At 34.6% G+C, this 16,609-nt stretch overlaps 2 protein-coding genes across 2 annotated transcripts; both read right to left on the bottom strand.

Moving 5' to 3' along the window:
- Positions 1-3,849: 3,849 nt before the first annotated feature.
- Positions 3,850-6,443, bottom strand: LOC133797616 (uncharacterized). The gene is made up of 7 exons (XM_062235573.1): positions 6,334-6,443; positions 4,998-5,283; positions 4,825-4,884; positions 4,634-4,746; positions 4,412-4,480; positions 4,272-4,323; positions 3,850-4,175 (listed from the first exon to the last, which is right to left on the bottom strand). The coding sequence occupies exons 2-7, from the start codon at positions 5,259-5,261 to the stop codon at positions 4,044-4,046; spliced, it is 690 nt and encodes a 229-aa protein (XP_062091557.1). The 5' UTR covers positions 5,262-5,283; positions 6,334-6,443; the 3' UTR covers positions 3,850-4,043.
- On the bottom strand, positions 5,528-6,448 carry LOC133797617 (uncharacterized). Its single transcript, XM_062235574.1, has 2 exons — positions 6,334-6,448; positions 5,528-6,081 (listed from the first exon to the last, which is right to left on the bottom strand). Exon 2 carries the CDS (start codon positions 6,049-6,051, stop codon positions 5,647-5,649), a length of 405 nt encoding a protein of 134 aa, XP_062091558.1. The 5' UTR covers positions 6,052-6,081; positions 6,334-6,448; the 3' UTR covers positions 5,528-5,646.
- Positions 6,449-16,609: the final 10,161 nt, after the last annotated feature.

The following is a 16,609-nucleotide window of genomic DNA, read 5'->3' as shown; positions in this document are numbered from 1 at the left end:
AGAGTGGTCCTTGACTCTTTCTTTCTAGGCACATAGTGCGTATTGGAAATGCAGAAGGAATATTGATAAAAGACGAATAACCTCCTCAGCTTATCATTAATGAGATTATGGACGTGCCTGAGCCTGACCATATTCTAGGACATATTCCATGCATGCATGGTGTATTCTAATAAATTCTGTAACCGAATTGTACACAAGGGACCACAACTTTACAGCAGGAGCTCTACGGATGAAAAGCTAATAGCCCGCTTCAAGCTTTTATTTTTAATTTTCTAACAATCTTATCATTTCTACACTAAAAATTGAATTATTTACAAGGTAAAAAATAGCTTCTGCTAATGATCATCTACAATCAATTGAAATGTGTTTCAGAAAATTTAATTATTAATTTACATTTTTTTCACTTAATCATTTTATACATTATGGAGGCTAAGAAATCTCTCTCCCACACACTCACTCACACATCCAACTTCTTGAACCAACCTCAAATGTCAAGTTTTCTTTCTTTCTTATTCTGTGAAAAATTTAACTTCTATTAAAAAAAGGTTAAGAAGTTAAAAATTAAATAATTTAACCATAAAAAAATAGAAATTTTAAAGACCAAGTTTTAATAATAAATAGTATACTCCATGAACTATTAGCATCAAACACTTTGGAAAGTTATTTATATATATATATATATATATATATATATATATGTGATTGATGTTCCAAATCTTGTAAGTATTAGGCAGCGTATTTTGGAAATAGTCAAGTTAATCTAATATTCATTATTATCATGTGCTAAATTTAAGGGTTACTTGGCAAAATGACATATTTTTTAAAGTCATTTTGCATTCTAGCTTAGTTTTAATAATTATTTGCAAAATGATCTTTCTAGCTTAGTTTTAATAATTTTTTGCAAAATGCTCTTTCATAATTTAAACAGCAAGTCGAAAATTTAAACAGGTGGTTGAAAAATTAAAATAACTAGTTGAAATTTTTTGACAACTTATCAAATTTTAGACAAAGGTCATTTTGCAAAAAATTATCAAAAGTAAATCAGAGTACAAAATCGATAAAAAATGAGGTCAGGTAATTTTTTACTAATTTCTCCTAAATTTAATTGTTTTCGTAATTCAAACGACAAAAAGATTAGAAACATAATCTTAATTTTGTTACTAGGGAATGATTTTTTTGGGGAAAACTAATTAAATCATATTATGGATTACTCCTTTTGCTATTCTTAGTTATTACACTACAAAAAATTTATAATTAATTTTGCATTTCGTTCTAAACATGATATTTATGGAAATATTTTAATTAGTGTCAACAAATTATTTTCATCTAAGACCATCTCCAACTTAAACTCTATTTTAAATTTACTTCAACTTTATTTTATCACTTTTATCACATGAAATTGTTATTTCATCTCCAATCAATTACTTCAAATTTTACTTAAAAAATACTCTTCTTAATCATTATTGTTTACCGAGTTTTTCGGAAACTAGAGAGATATTAAAAAGTAAAAGTTGAAAAGAAAGAATTAGGGATGAACAATCAGAGTTTTTACGTGGTTGGGGCGTTAATGAGTCTTAGTCCACGAGTCAATAGTATTAGACTTTAGAGAGTTATGACAATGGTGTTTTCTACAAGTTTTAGCAGAGTATTTGCTTACAAGAGAAAATCTACGATCCCTGCTACAGTGCACAACTGGTCTTATTTATAGGCAATGGGCTTGGGTACAGTGCACAACTGGTCTTATTTATAGGCAATGGGCTTGGGCCGAATTAATCCAGACCCAATAGGGATGTAATTACAGTTTGCTTGCTAATGGAGCCATAATACAAAGAATATTACATAATAAAATGTAGTTAATTTGGGTCCATTGGGCTAGCTCAGGCATGAACAAGCCTTACAGCTGCCCATTGTACATTATCTCAGACTGGACCGCGTGGGCTTCTAAGGGGATCCTTGGGACAGGATTTGTCAGAGTAGTGGCAGTACTGTTTCTTAGGAACAGTGTACGTTCCGTGCGTACCCTCTTCTGCAGGTTATTTGAGGAGACCAACTTCCGGATTTCATGGGGACAGATCAGCATTGGGGCTAGCTAGGCTTGCCCTATCCGGAAGTCTGGTCCGGGTTCGTTTACTAATGTCCCGGTTCACTTACCGGAGTCCTGGTTTGTTCACCAGGACTCAGATTCATTTGCCAAGATGGACATCGTGACACTGAGTATCTCCCCTGGATTCTTGATAAGGTCTATGTGACGTCTCACGTCACTATGGCTGCTTTCTGGAATGACGACTGGCCCTACAAACCAACACGAGTCTTTTTCAGCATGTTTTGTCCTCACTCACATGCTTTCTAGGAAAACTTCCTAGGAGGTCACCCATCCCTAGATTACCCCAGGTCAAGCACACTCAACTTTGGAGTTCTCAAGTGATGGGCTATCGAAAAGAAGATGCATCTTGTTGATATAGGTAGTACCCATCAATTCATTTAAGCTCTCTTCAACTGTGTAGTCCCATACCTACATAGTCTTAGAATCATCACACTTGACCTTCCCCAGGCGGTGTGGGATTGCACAGCTTACCCGGTCTTTCCCCTTACGGATCACGAGATTCTGACTATCACAATCACCCCCCTTTACGGGCCCGACGTCCCCATCGGCCACACTTCCGGCTGGGTCAAGGCTCTGATACCATTTGTGACGTTCCATGTCACTATGGCTGCTTTCTGGAATGACGACTGGCCCTACAAACCAACACAAGTCTTTTTCAGCGTGCTTTGTCCTCACTCGCATGCTTCCTAGGAAAACTTCCCAGGAGGTCACCCATCCCTACATTACCCCAGGTCAAGCACGCTTAACTTTGGAGTTCTCAAGTGATGGGCTACCGAAAAGAAGATGCATCTTGTTGATATAGGTAGTACCCATCAATCCATTTAAGCCCTCTTCAAATGTGTAGTCTCATACCTACACAGTCTTAGAATCATCACACTTGACTTTCCCCAAGCGGTATGGGATTGCACAGCTTACCCGGTCTTTCCCCTTACGGATCACGGGATTTTGACTGTCACAGTCTATCTCCATCAACTAGTTAGTCTGCCACCTTAATTGGCACCTCGGAGGATGTAGGTTGGTCAGGGTCGAGAAGATAAGTTGGGCCTGCATATTAGTCCTGGTTCCTTTGTTATGCTCACGCTCATTGAATGTTGTTGGGCTCGATGATGCTTGGGCTATGTGGGGTTTCATCTTTACTCGTTCACCAGGTTCATGATGGGCCCGGACCTCTCAAGAGGGCCCACAGACCCATTGGATCATGCCACGTGTCACAGGTGGAAAATAGGGATAACAATTATTAATAAAAAAAATCATTAATCAATTTAAGTAATAAATAATTATTAATTTACATAATTATTAATATTAATAAAAATATTTAAACGATAATTATTTTACAAAATAATCATTTTATGATAAACCACCTTTTACAATTCTTTATTTTGGAGATAGAGTTCAAATTTGGTTGGAGAAGAATGTTGGCTTCAAAATAATGTAAAAGTGAATTTGAAGTTACCATTGGAGATGGCTCAGATGAATGGCATTAATCATAGGATGATTAAGGAGCTGTATACCCTAAACTTGGCAACTTCAAAAAAGCTTGGGGGAGGCTGCTGCTACCGTCTCCGGAGGAAGAAAGAACAATCTATAAATTTGGCTTACAGAGTGCCAAGAATGTCACCGGAATGCTTTCCATGAATGGACTCCAACAATTCCGGTCCCTAACATCTCCACGAGCCATTGTTACCGAGTATTGTACCAGTTTTATATATATTCCATTTATATATTCGACCATTTTCTTGGTCTCATTGACTGTTTTTGTTTCCATGTAGCCGATGAGTAGTGCTTTGATATTACAATATACTCAGTCATTACACACTTGCCATAAGTGAACGATTTTGTGCAGTTGTATAACATTGAAATAATGAAAACAATGAAGGCCTGTATATATTCTAAAACTGAAGTTTTCCAAATAATTTTCACAAGAAGAAAAGTGTCAATTCTAGTATTCTTCGGGGAAATAATCGATGTCCTTAGGTGGACCTCTTCGCAATCTTTCTTGTAGATCCACATTCTTTGGGAGTACAAGTTCAGTTCCCTCGCCTGACATAGAAAAATATCTCTCTAACACCATCTGTTACTCCCCAACAGCCATATGAGAAAATATTAAGTGTAGCAGAAACCAAAAAAAATAAAAAATACATGAAGCACATTAAAAGGGATTGCATACCATGGCAGCATAGGCATCGCTATTGTTTTGGCGAGCAGACTCGGTGAGACCCCTATAGATATTTTGAGCAATTTTACTTATAAATTTCAAATGACATTTTATAAACTTTCGATTTGTAAAAGTAAAGAATGAGAGAATACATGTTAATCATTCTGTCAACAGCTTCTTGTGTAGTCCCGTGCTCATCCAGCAGGTACACTCTCCATCCCCTTCATTTCGAAAATAATAAAAAGAAAACTCAGTTCAGATTTGAGACTGACTCAATGTAGCAAAATATGCTTCTCAGCTCTCAAGTGAAGTAGCTCCACAAACACACGAGCCCTTCAAATGTGAGCCAAGAGAAAATTATGAAAGTAATTAACCTGTAAGCAGCTCGAACAGCTAGCCTCCCTGCAACACTCCGAACTTTGTTCGATTGCGGCGTCTCCTTGCCATCTCCGGATTTTGGAAGCCCGATTATGAATTCATCAACTTCCTACACTTTAATTTTTTCAGTAAAAAGATTACAAAATACAATAAAAAGGAGAAGACTTGAGGAAGTGACTTGGTGTACCTGCTTTTGCGCAATCTCAAGAAGCTGCAGCTCAAGCTTATCTCCCCTCAATTTCAAAACCTATCCAAATAGTGAAAATGAGACCCCAACACCAACATCAATAACCAATACAAATATATAATATAAACGAGTTAAGAAAAAAAAAATACATGGAATAATTTGGAGATACTTACTGTGAGAGGACGAACGGAGAAACCTTTGCTGAGAGCAACGCCGGTGCGAGCCATTCCAAGGTCTACCCCTAAACTGAACCCTCCTCTCCAATCCGGTTCCTTCTTCCGCCGCACCGCATTCGGCCAAATTTCTTCTGTCAAAACTGCCCTCACTCTTCCCTCCTTTTGAACCTTAAGAACTTGCTGATAAATGGGGGCATTTTGGGGATTGTAGAGAGAAAACAGTGATGGAGTTCGTGTTGGCAACACTTGCTGCGACCACATTCCGGAGAAATAATAGAAGAACCTACCAAGAAAGAAAGATAGTATGTGTTGTTGAGATTGAGAAGCAGTATTGGACTGCCTTGGCCGCTATATGTACAAGATTTCCATCCAAACGACATGTTGTTTACCATAAACGACATCTAGTTTATAGTTCGAGAAGGATGTTTTGTTTGTCGCAGCCGGAACAGAAAACTAGTAAAGATCGTTATTGTTCATGCTTGTTCTTTGGGCAACAGCACTTGAATTAAAACTAGTGGTTTCAAAACTTCATATTGAATATGGATATTTGTATTCCCTCATAATTATAGAATTTAAAAAAAAAAATACACAGTAAAAAATTACAGGAAAATTCTTGAGATAAAAAAATTATTATCACATCTGTTAATTAATCAGAGTCAATACAAATCTGTGCGCCGCCGACCCCAAGATTTTCGGATCCGTCAACGGCGACACCGGCACGGCGGACTGAATCGTATAAGGGCGAAATCATGAGGCGGTAGTGGGCGGGGCGGGAAAGTTCCTCGCGAAGATCGATCTGCACGGCTGTGACGCCGATTTCTTTGAGACGGAAGGCTAGCTTCTCTCCGACACGGGAGGCGATCTTGGCGTCCCAGAAGTTGTGTGAACGGGGGTAGCGGTTGAGCTTGGCGCGGTAGTGGGAGACGAACTCCTGCTCGGTGGAGGAAGCCATAGCTACGATCGAGGAGGACGCAGGGCTCGTCACCTGAGCCGTGATTTTTCGGCATGAGAGGGCCAGCCGGAGGAGATGATGGTGGCTTGCGCTGGACATTGCGATTGGAAAGTGGGAATCGCGATTTTCCTATTCCATTCAGAGATTATTTTGGTTTCTGTTAAATATATTTTCGTGTATTTTTTTACGAGGGAATACGTAACATACATGCGCGTTCATGCTTAGTATCGTGCCACTAGTTTTTAAACCCATCAGTTCATTTATAAAGGATATTTAGCTCCCCTAATATTAAATCAGGGCTATACGGGTATAGGAATAGGAGTGCTTGGTATAATCAGATATGAAAGTGCAAAGGAAAACGGTTGAAGGTAGAGAACTCACCAATGGGCAATGGTCAATGGCCGAGAACCACAGAATGAGAGAGACCGAAACTTGACGCTGGCTAAGTAGGAGAGCAAGAGCTCCTTGGCCAAAATCTCATGCCGTGGTGTGTTACTCTGTTTGTTGAAGGTGAAAAGCAAATAAACACAAGTATATATTACAATACTTCTCATGCAATAATGGCAACTAAACGAAACAAGCATCGAAATAATTTGCACTTAAACAACTGTTGGTATACTATGAATAGCAAACACTTTAAAAGTCAGTCAGTGAGGAATTATATCAAACACTTTATAAGCACACAACTAACACATTTAAAACTGTTCTTAAACCAGACTGATTGCAGTTGCCTATTAAATCAAGCCCAAGATTTCCAATACCATTGAAAACCAGTCATAAATCATGCTTATCTGCACAAAATCATCACTAGAAAGCTTAAATCAAACTCAACATTCATTGTTTTCATCTATTATATAAATTTAAGTTGCAAATCATATTGGAGTGCCTAATTTTGACACTTCTAAATAAAAATCTGTAATTAAGCCTCTCCCTCATACATCCCAATGTACCTAGTAATGTTACCAACTCAACTCACCAGTATGATAAAGTCAATCAGTTACAAACACAATACAAAGACTCAAAATTCAAGTTCTCATCCTAGAAAAACTCCCTTCTCTCGATCAATCAAGCTGGTTTAAAAAAAACAATGTAAAAGGCTAAACGACATTTAGTTGTAGACGCAAACGAAATAAAAAAAAAACAAATATCAAATTCGAATATACATATATGATAGAAAATGGGGTTTCGTTTTATTGAATAAAAATAGAGTGAGGTATACCTGGACTGGAAGAGGAGATGGTAGTGGAGATTGAAGAAAGATGAAAGTTAGTTAACACGCACCGAATTCTTGCAAAGACTTGTGACAGTTTATTATGAGAGGAAGTCGATTGATTAGAAACGGTCGGGTTCTCTCTCTCCCCCTGAGAATAAGAGAAGTGAATCCACTGAAAATGAGTTTTTGGTTTTATTGATTTTGGTGGTATAACGAAACCAATATACCTAGTGTTTTGAGTTGTTTATTTTCGGCTGCCGTCCTCGTTTTTTATCTTTTGTAGCAAGTAGTTATAAAAGTTGAGTTATCGTTTAAGTTTTTAAATGCTATTTTAAAAAAAAAATATATATAAAATAAATAATGAATTATTCTTAAAAAAATAATTTTATGTCATTTTTAAAAATATTTAATATCTTTGTAAATTAAATTAATATTTTATTAAAAATATATTCTTATGTTATTTTATAATTAATATTAATAATTATATTATCTCAATTATCTTGATTTTATTAATTTTTATTATATTTATACTTTTTTTATTTCTTACATCCTTTTAAAAACTTAATAATGATATATATAAAGTTATTTATGTATGTATATCTCTTATCTCTTATATATAATAAATGTGTAAATAACGAAAATTGTTGGTTTTAACGGTATTTTATTATTGTAATGTTAACTTTAACGAAATATTCTTATATTTAACATAATATTATTATATTTAACGGTAGTTTATAAACACTTAAACTTAAATAAAATAAAATAAATAATTAAAAATTAAAATATGATATTTTTGAGATATTTTACAATAATAATTATTTAAAAATAATAAATAATTAAATAAATTAAAATATAATATTCTTTTAGATATTTTACAATAATAATTATTTAAAAATAATCAAATCATATGTTTTATAACTTAAATAAAATTTAATTAAACTTAAACTCACTTATTAGAATAATATCATATTAAACATATAGTATGTCTGGCAATTAATAACAAATTATTTAAAAAAAAACTAGCAATAAACTTAAATTTAAAATCCACTTATAATATTTAATATCACATTAAACATATAATATATAATCTCTTGTCACTCTCAAATTCAAAAACTAGAACAAACATAAACTTAAACAAAAATAAATAAATTATTTAATTAAAATAGGATATTTATTTGAAATTTATATGACATTAATATAAATTTAATAAAAATAATTAATAAATTCTATAAATAAAACTAAGCAATCGTGCATATTACACGTTACTTGTATCTAGTATATATATATATATATATGCAAAATAAAAAAATATACATTATAAATATTGATAATCTCGTGATAGTTCAGTTATTAATATTATGTAATAATTTTGTTAATGAAAAACTAATTTAATTTATAAAACTATTAAATATTTTTAAAATGTCATGAAAATATATATTTTTTAGTGTCATGTTTGGTATTGTTATAAATTAAGTGGTCCAATTTTTTTAAGATTGATTCGCCATTTTTATATTTTATTTATGTATTTTGAAAGAAAAAATAAATAAAAATATCATTTAGGGACTTAAATGATATGATTTGAAAAGATTGGGGACCTAACTAATACAAAATTAACTTTTAGGACCTAAGTGCTACAAAATGTAAAAAATAAGACTGCAGTTGAAAAAAAACTCATTTCAATTTTATGAATTATAAGAATACACAAAAAAACCCCCAAAATTTGTTTTAGCAAATGCTACATTGTGGAGAAGTATTATTACTATTTCCAATAATATTTTATTCTTATTTTGAATAATAGAATAGAGATACTATTTTTTTAATGAAATTTGTTTATTTAAAAAAATTGTCTTAATGTCATACAACCTAGAAAATCTATCATTCATCCAAGGAATATGCACTCTCAATCCATGAACAACTTTATTGGTTGTACGAAGACCATGAATCAAGGATACCCCTCCAAAATTGGACAACAAAACCCTTACAACTCTAAGCAAAATAATACAAATACAAGATTATTAATTAAATAAGATTACAACTCAATAACTAAAATACAAGTAAATGTAGAAATAAGAGGAATTAGAGAATTATAAGAACTACAACTCTAAAACAAAAGATACAAATTGTTATGACCCTCGAAACATACAAGACCAAAACATGCGGAAATCTAAACTTTTCCTTTAATTCATTGTACTGAAAATCCATATAAAAAAGTTTTAAAAAGATCATTTGCACACACTTTTAGTTTTAGCAAACAGAATTACAACTTCTCTTTTTCAGAGTTAAAGCAAAATAAGTGTCATAAAAGAAATAACATGCTCCCAACGTTTCTTTTCAAAATGGTGTTCTATCAAAAACCTTCCCAGGTCGGGCGACATGTACATATCCACAAGCAAACTCCGGCGCTCACTTCTCCACTTTACTTTTGCACTTACCTACAACATGAAACAACTAGGTAAGCGAAAACGCTTAGTAAGAATAGTCTTGCACACAAATATACTAAACCCAGTAACGGGTTCCCTAAGGTAGATATCAATATCGATCACTAGGGTATTGGATAAAATTCCAACCCTATCATACAATTCTTAATAATATCTATACAAAAATCAAGCACATTGGTTGCGCCCAACAACCCATTTCATACATATCACATCAACCTACACTTAGAAAAATCCCATAACATTCAAAACATATAATTATACAATTTAAATCAATTCAAACAAACACAAAGGATCCTGGCTCCAACCCGAATTTACTCTTAGCGTCCTGGCTCCAACCTGGACTATATTACCATATCCTGGCTCCAACCTAGACTTTATCTTACCATGTCCTGGCTCCAACCCGGACTAAAATTTTACCATGTCCTAGCTCCATCGCGGACTATAATTTCACCATGTCCTGGCTCCAACTCGAACTACAATCTCACCATGTCCTGGCTCCAACTCGGACTAAAATTTTACCATGTCCTGCTCCAACCCGGACTATAATTTTACCATGTTCTGACTCCAACCCGAACTATAATTTCACCATGTCCTGGCTCCAACCCAAACTATAATTATAATAAGGTTCTAGCTTCAACCCGAACTCACTTACCATTAAGCCGCAGAATGCATAAGCATTGCAAAGGTAGGCATTAAGCGTACCCTAGTCTTAACGACCCAAACAAAACTAGTGTAATCTACTACTACAAGCACACACTAGTATATTCATGTTCTAGCCAAGAAAGAGAAAGACTAACTTACTTGGAGTCATTAGCTCCTAGCTTGATCTTTAACACCGATATTCGTTTTCCCTTTTTGCGATTACTGTAATTAATACAATGTACTCGGATTAAACTATAACATACTCATATAGCTAATATTCTATGATAGCTACATTCAATAAAGTTCTCTTAGAGACTCTATACTGACATTTCTCTTGTACATTTTACAGTGTATAAGACCAGATTCCACTTTAAATCAATTTATGGTTTCCTGAGAAAAATCGTATTTATTGCAACATGCTCACTGTGCTGTGCATTTTGATATTCTATCTCTAGAAAACTCTCTCAATCGTATTACACGTATTTTGGTTACTTATAAAAGGAGTTTTAAACGACTCTTAATCTTAGAAAACCACCCACTTTCTACTCAAGTACGAAGTTTGCCGTTTTCCATTCTTTACCCAAAAATACAGCATTTTGACCTTTTACAATTTATTATCCATTAATGATAATATTTTTTTATTTATAGTTTTATAAAACCTAACTCCCATTTTTACCATCTTTAATCCATAACCTAGGATCTCTATTACGTCATTTTCGAAAAGAAAGGGCAATTGGACCCCGTGTTTAGAGAATGGTAAAAATGAATTCTCAATAACCTTAAACTAATTTGGTATTTGTTAGATATCCAAAACTTTAGCTATTTTTGAAATCAATTTCATTTCCAATTTCGAACCTAACTTTTTCACTATTCATTTTAACGTGATAAAAATCTTGCTTTTAAGCTCATATTCAATGTTAGGTTCTCTAACCACAACCCTTTAAAATCATGTTCACGTATTATGCATCCTAATGACGGGAACTAGGAAAAAGTTCACGTCAAAAATTCAATTTAGGTTAGGAGAACTAACCTCCCAAAATGTATTTTTTGTTAAGGTTCAAAATTACTATTTTTCCCTGTTTTTAGGTAGCTTAGAAAAATTACTACTCTTAAACAATGCCCTATTTTATTCTAAAATTTTACCAGGGCCTTATTACCTATCTTAAAAAATTTCTCACCGAGTTTCATAATTTTTGAGAAGGCAAAACCCATTAAACCATTTAAAGATATTTGGGCAATGCTTGCTGCCCAGGAGTTTTTCTCAGATTTTTAAGGTTCTTTGAAAAATAATTTTTCTTACTCCGTAGTCCATTTTTTCCTAAAATTTAACGAGGATCTTTAACCATATATAATTTAGTTTCTCTAAAAATTTCATAATTTTTAGAATAGGAGAACCCATTAAAAAATGTAAGACAATCTCGGTAGTGTTTACTGCCTAGAAATTTCATTTTCAGATTATTAGGGAAAACTTTGAAAAACCATTACTCTTTAACCATTTTTCATTTTCCTCTAATTTTTTTTTGTGATTCTTATACATATTTAAACTAACCTTTTACCAAATTTCATGGCTTTTGACTCAGTAAAACGTGTTAAAAATTCAAAACAATCTGGGTAGTGCATGCTGTCCATAAATTTTACAAATTGCATCAAGATGCCCAAAAGTTTATAACTTAGGTTTGAAAACACTTTTTTTCGATTTTCCAAAGCCTAAACTCAAGTACTCATCTATAAATAGGCAACCATATAAATTATTTCCACAGACCATGAAAACTTGGCAACATGCATTTCTACACATTCTAGCAAAAATAAACACAACTAGCAAAACCCTAGCCACATGCATGCATGCAAATAAAAAAATCAACCAATCTAACCCTCAAGCATAAAATAAACTTCAAAAACCAAAAAAATAGCCTATATAACTAGATCTAACATCAGTAACCAAAAACAACTCAAAAACCAACCAAAAATCTACCTTTGATGGTTCTAGCTTGGAGATGAGGTTTCCCTAGCCTTTCAAACATCTTCCTTGTGTTCTATACACTCAAACCGAGCCCCAAAGTTCCACATGCAGATTTAAAAAAAAAAAAGAGTGTTAGGGTAGAAGATGGAGATGAGGGGAAAATTATCAAAACTCTAAAATCCTTACCTTTGTTCTCACTAATCATCAATACGCTTCAAATATTGAGGTCCTCCTAGAACCACCTCTCTTGAATCCTAGGATACAAGATCCATGCCATGCATGGCCATTAGAATCACATGCAGGCATATCCACCCCTTAGAGTTTCAGATTTGAAGAAGAAGAGAAACAAAGTGACAAGGTTTCACAATTACTTGTACACTAGTCTTCCTTGAGCTTCTCTTCCTTCAATGGAGAGGGAGTGCCTAAGATTGAGGAGAGAAAATGGCATCCATGAAGGGTAGAGAGAGAGGGCTCTCAGTTTTGGGGAGATAAATGCACTCGGTGCAAGAGGCGTCATTTGGGAGAATGCCGAGCAAAGTCATGTTTCTTTTGTGGGACAGTTGGGCACCGTAAGAGGAATTTCCCTAGGCGAAGGGAGGATGAGCAAAAGGGGGTGGACAGCTCGACTCCAGCTCGAGTGTTTGCTCCGATGCAGTCAGAGTCGGAGACTGAGACTGAGACTGAGGCTGGTTCCTCAGTAGTGGCAGGTCAGCTTTCTAGTTCTGATTCTTGTGTTGTGTTGACTGGTTTTGGTGCCATGTTGTTCTTTGCTTGGTTCATATAGAGAGGCATAGACTTGATATGCATATTGCCTGGTTATGTTGTGATGAGAATGTGATACTTTATTGGTAATTTGAAGAGATGAGTTAGATTATTGTGGAAATGACTCATCAATTGATTTGATAAGGTTGGTTATGGCTGACTTCAGTATGATCTTGGATATAGATTGGTTAGCCAAGTGTGGGGCAATGATAGACTGCAAGGAAAGAATAGTGACTCTTGAGCTTGAGAGTGGGAAACCATTGTGGTAGTTGGCACTGTGCATGAACCTTATATGCTTATGACATCTGTATTTACAGCTAGAGATCTATTACAGGAGGATGCATAGAACTCTTAACTAGTGTGGTGGATACCACTTAGGTTGTGCCAGTGAGACCAAGACATACTAAGTAATCTGTGAGTTCTGGATTTATCTCTAGGGGAATAACCAGGATTACCTTTACACAAAGAGAGAGAGAGAGAATGGTGATTAGATTGGTGCCAGAGAAGGAATCAGGTCTAGGGTACTGTATGGTAGGCTTCAGCAGAGTTGTAAGAACTAAAGATTCAGTTATTGAGTAAGATGGTGTAATGACCCAAATTCGCTAATAAGGCTTAGGGCCTTAATTAGCGTGCCTGGAGGGCGATAAGTGATTTATTGCTATAATATGTGAATTTGTGTGAATATGTGATTAGAGATGCATGTTTAGGTGAATTAAATATGCATGTGGGCTCCGTTTAGTTATTAGGGGCATGATTGTAATTTTAGCCCGTTGAGGGCATAAATGTGTTAATTGTGAATAATTGTGATATATTTGTGATATATCTGTGTTGCACGATCTGAGACAGTCTTAGGGAGCAGTTAGCTAGAAAGTCACAACGAGATCGAAAATTCGACTCGGGGCGAGTCGAGGGGTAATTTGGGGATTAGATATTTTTATGGGGTTATCGGGTTATGGAAATAAATATTTGGAGATATATCTAAGGATAAGATGTTTAGAAAGGAATATTGGGGAAATTTACTATTTTTGGCCTCGAGGACCTAACAGGATTTGGTAAATGACTAAGTTGTCCTTGGGTTGCTTAAGGATAGAGGTTAAGCTTAAGGGGCAGCTTGGTCATTTGGCAGGGGTATTATTTGTTTTATATGACTTAAGAATCTGCTGGAAATAATTTAAGAAAACACCTTCTAGCTTCTCATCACTTGGTCGGTTCAACACTTCCCTCTTGGGTGCATGATTTTGAGAGACTCTAACCAGGAATCTAAGGCTTGGAGCTTGGAAGAGGTGAGCTTTGGAGGTTGAGGAGCTAGTGAAAGCTTGAATTCATCAGCTGAGGTAAGGAGCCTAACTCTAAAATCCCTTGAGTTTCAGTTGAATTAAACCTAGAGCTATAAGTTGCATGTGAACCAGAATCTTGAGTTAAGTTTGGTTATGGGCTGAGTTTATATGACTGTTTTGGATTTGTTGTGGAGCTTAGATGATGTGGTAGGGAGGTTCAAGCTTAATTTTGGGTTTAGGTATTGAGTTGGGGGGATTTTAGAAGGATTGGCTCGAAGGAAATGCAGGGAGAAATGGAGGTTTTCTGGGTTTGGAGGTGAGGGTCGCGGCCCTAGGAGGGGCATGCCGCGGCCCGTGTGCACGCAAGGCCTGGGGAGGCCATTGACCTTGGGGCGCGCCGTGGTGCTTGGCCAAGCATGCCGCGGTCTGTGTGTGTTTCCAGGGAGACGTCTAGCCTCTGTTTTGAGGCAAGCCGCAGCCCTTAAGGGGTTGGGCTACGACCCTAGTTCAAAATGTTAGGAAAATATAAATTGCCTCAATGGAAAAGGCAAGAAAATGCTACAACTCTATGCAAAATATTACAATAGACAAGGATTGATTAAATAAAGTGTTACAACTCTATAACTGAAAATACAAATAATACAAAGGAAATGAAGAAGATGATGATGAAGAAGAGAATAGTAAAATACAACTCTAAGCAAAATGTTACAAATAAATTAAAGTGTTTGAAACAAAAGAAAAGATAAGATTACAACTCTTGAACAAGAAATACAAGTAAAAAGAACAAGAGAATAAGAAGAAAACAATACAATAGAAAGGAGAACTGAAATACAAGAAACTCTCACTTACACAACCTAAGTGAAGAGGGTTGGGGATCACCAACTTGAACAAGGTTTAAAACCTTTGTCCAAAAGCTTATTTCCCCCTAACTCAAGCACTAAGGGATCTCTCTCAGATATTGGAAAAGCTTTCTAGAATTATCAAGCCTCAAGGTGTTTCTAGCCAAGTGCTCTAATGGATAGAAATGTTGTGTCTTACAAGTGAGCTATAGGCTCGTATTTATAGAGTTTAGAGACACCCTTTGAATTTCAAATTCCACCAACCCACATGGCTGTTACCAATGTTTAATTAGATTAATATGGAATTAAAAATGAGATTTGGGAGTTATTTGGGTTTTTTGAGTCGTTCAACAAAGATTGAAAAAACTGAAAAATTGGTCAGTTTTGGCCTGTGGCCGCGACCAGAGGCATTAGTGGCCGCGGCCACTGGTCTCTGACCCACAGGCCGCGACCACTGACCAATTTCAGCACAAAAAATGTGCTGTTTTTCCAAACGGTTCCAAACTCTCCCAAATGATTTTGTAACTCCCTGATGGACCCAAAACGGGTATGTTTTAAATATTTATACTCGCAAGCGCACGAATCGTATTTATAGAATAGTTTTCGTGTAAGCACGAGATCGAACCCAAAGGAGTTGTCTAAAATAAAAAAAAGAAAACGATTTTAAATCAAAAGTAATAAATTCTAACCTAGCTCCAAATATTGATGAGTTTTAATATTATGAACATAAAATAAAATATTGAAAAATATAGCTATTTAAGAGAATGAAAATAAACAAATAATGATTTGACAATATGTGTTAAAAGAAAAGATTATTAAGATACTAGAATCCACAAAATGTAAGTTTAATAATATTTATTAGTATATTGATTCCCAAGTTTTAGTGATAGTTAAAATAATTCAAACTATCATTTTCCAAATAGATTTATAATTTTAAGCATAAATTACTTCTAAAAAGATAGGATTTTTCTTCACTTTTCAAAATTATAATTTCAAAGCATTTAGTGTAAATCAATCTAATGAAATAACAAATAAATCAATGAACATTATTTATAAGACAAAACATAATATTTTTGTTCTAAGCATGGATGTGTACAATTTAATGACACATCTTACACAAAGAATATTATGTTTTTTGCACTAATGAAGAACAAAGTGTAAATATTATCTAACAATCCAAAATATGAGATATTAAAGATGAAAGACATATATGAAGAAGAAAAATCCATAAACTTTGTTGCATTACAAGGGAAATCAACATACAACATAAATATTACCTAGTTACAAGTTGCTTCATCATGATCTTAATAATCTTATGAAAAATATTAGAAGTACATAACTAGAGTAGAAATTACAAAATAAATGACATACATACTTGCAAAATGCTCTTGAAAAACCCAAAATAGAAGAGAGGATGGTAGAGAGAAAATAGGAGAAAAGAAGATAGTAACCAAAAATTAAGCACACCAAATGGTCTTGAAATACCATATTTATAGCCAAAATGAGATTATTAAAATAATCAATTT

Source organism: Humulus lupulus, chromosome 8, assembly GCF_963169125.1.
Source record: "Humulus lupulus chromosome 8, drHumLupu1.1, whole genome shotgun sequence".
NCBI classification, from domain to species: domain Eukaryota; kingdom Viridiplantae; phylum Streptophyta; class Magnoliopsida; order Rosales; family Cannabaceae; genus Humulus; species Humulus lupulus.
This window is presented reverse-complemented; position numbering and strand designations above follow the sequence as displayed.

Excerpts from the sequence above, each read along its gene's own strand:
- LOC133797616 (XM_062235573.1), bottom strand. The coding sequence starts at position 5,261 with ATGTGGTCGCAGCAAGTGTTGCCAACACGAACTCCATCACTGTTTTCT. Across the intron at positions 4,885-4,997 it reads TCTCCGTTCGTCCTCTCACA|GTTTTGAAATTGAGGGGAGA; the intron begins GTAAGTATCTCC and ends CTATTTGGATAG. Across the intron at positions 4,324-4,411 it reads GTTGACAGAATGATTAACAT|GGGTCTCACCGAGTCTGCTC; the intron begins GTATTCTCTCAT and ends AAATATCTATAG.
- LOC133797617 (XM_062235574.1), bottom strand. The coding sequence starts at position 6,051 with ATGTCCAGCGCAAGCCACCATCATCTCCTCCGGCTGGCCCTCTCATGC.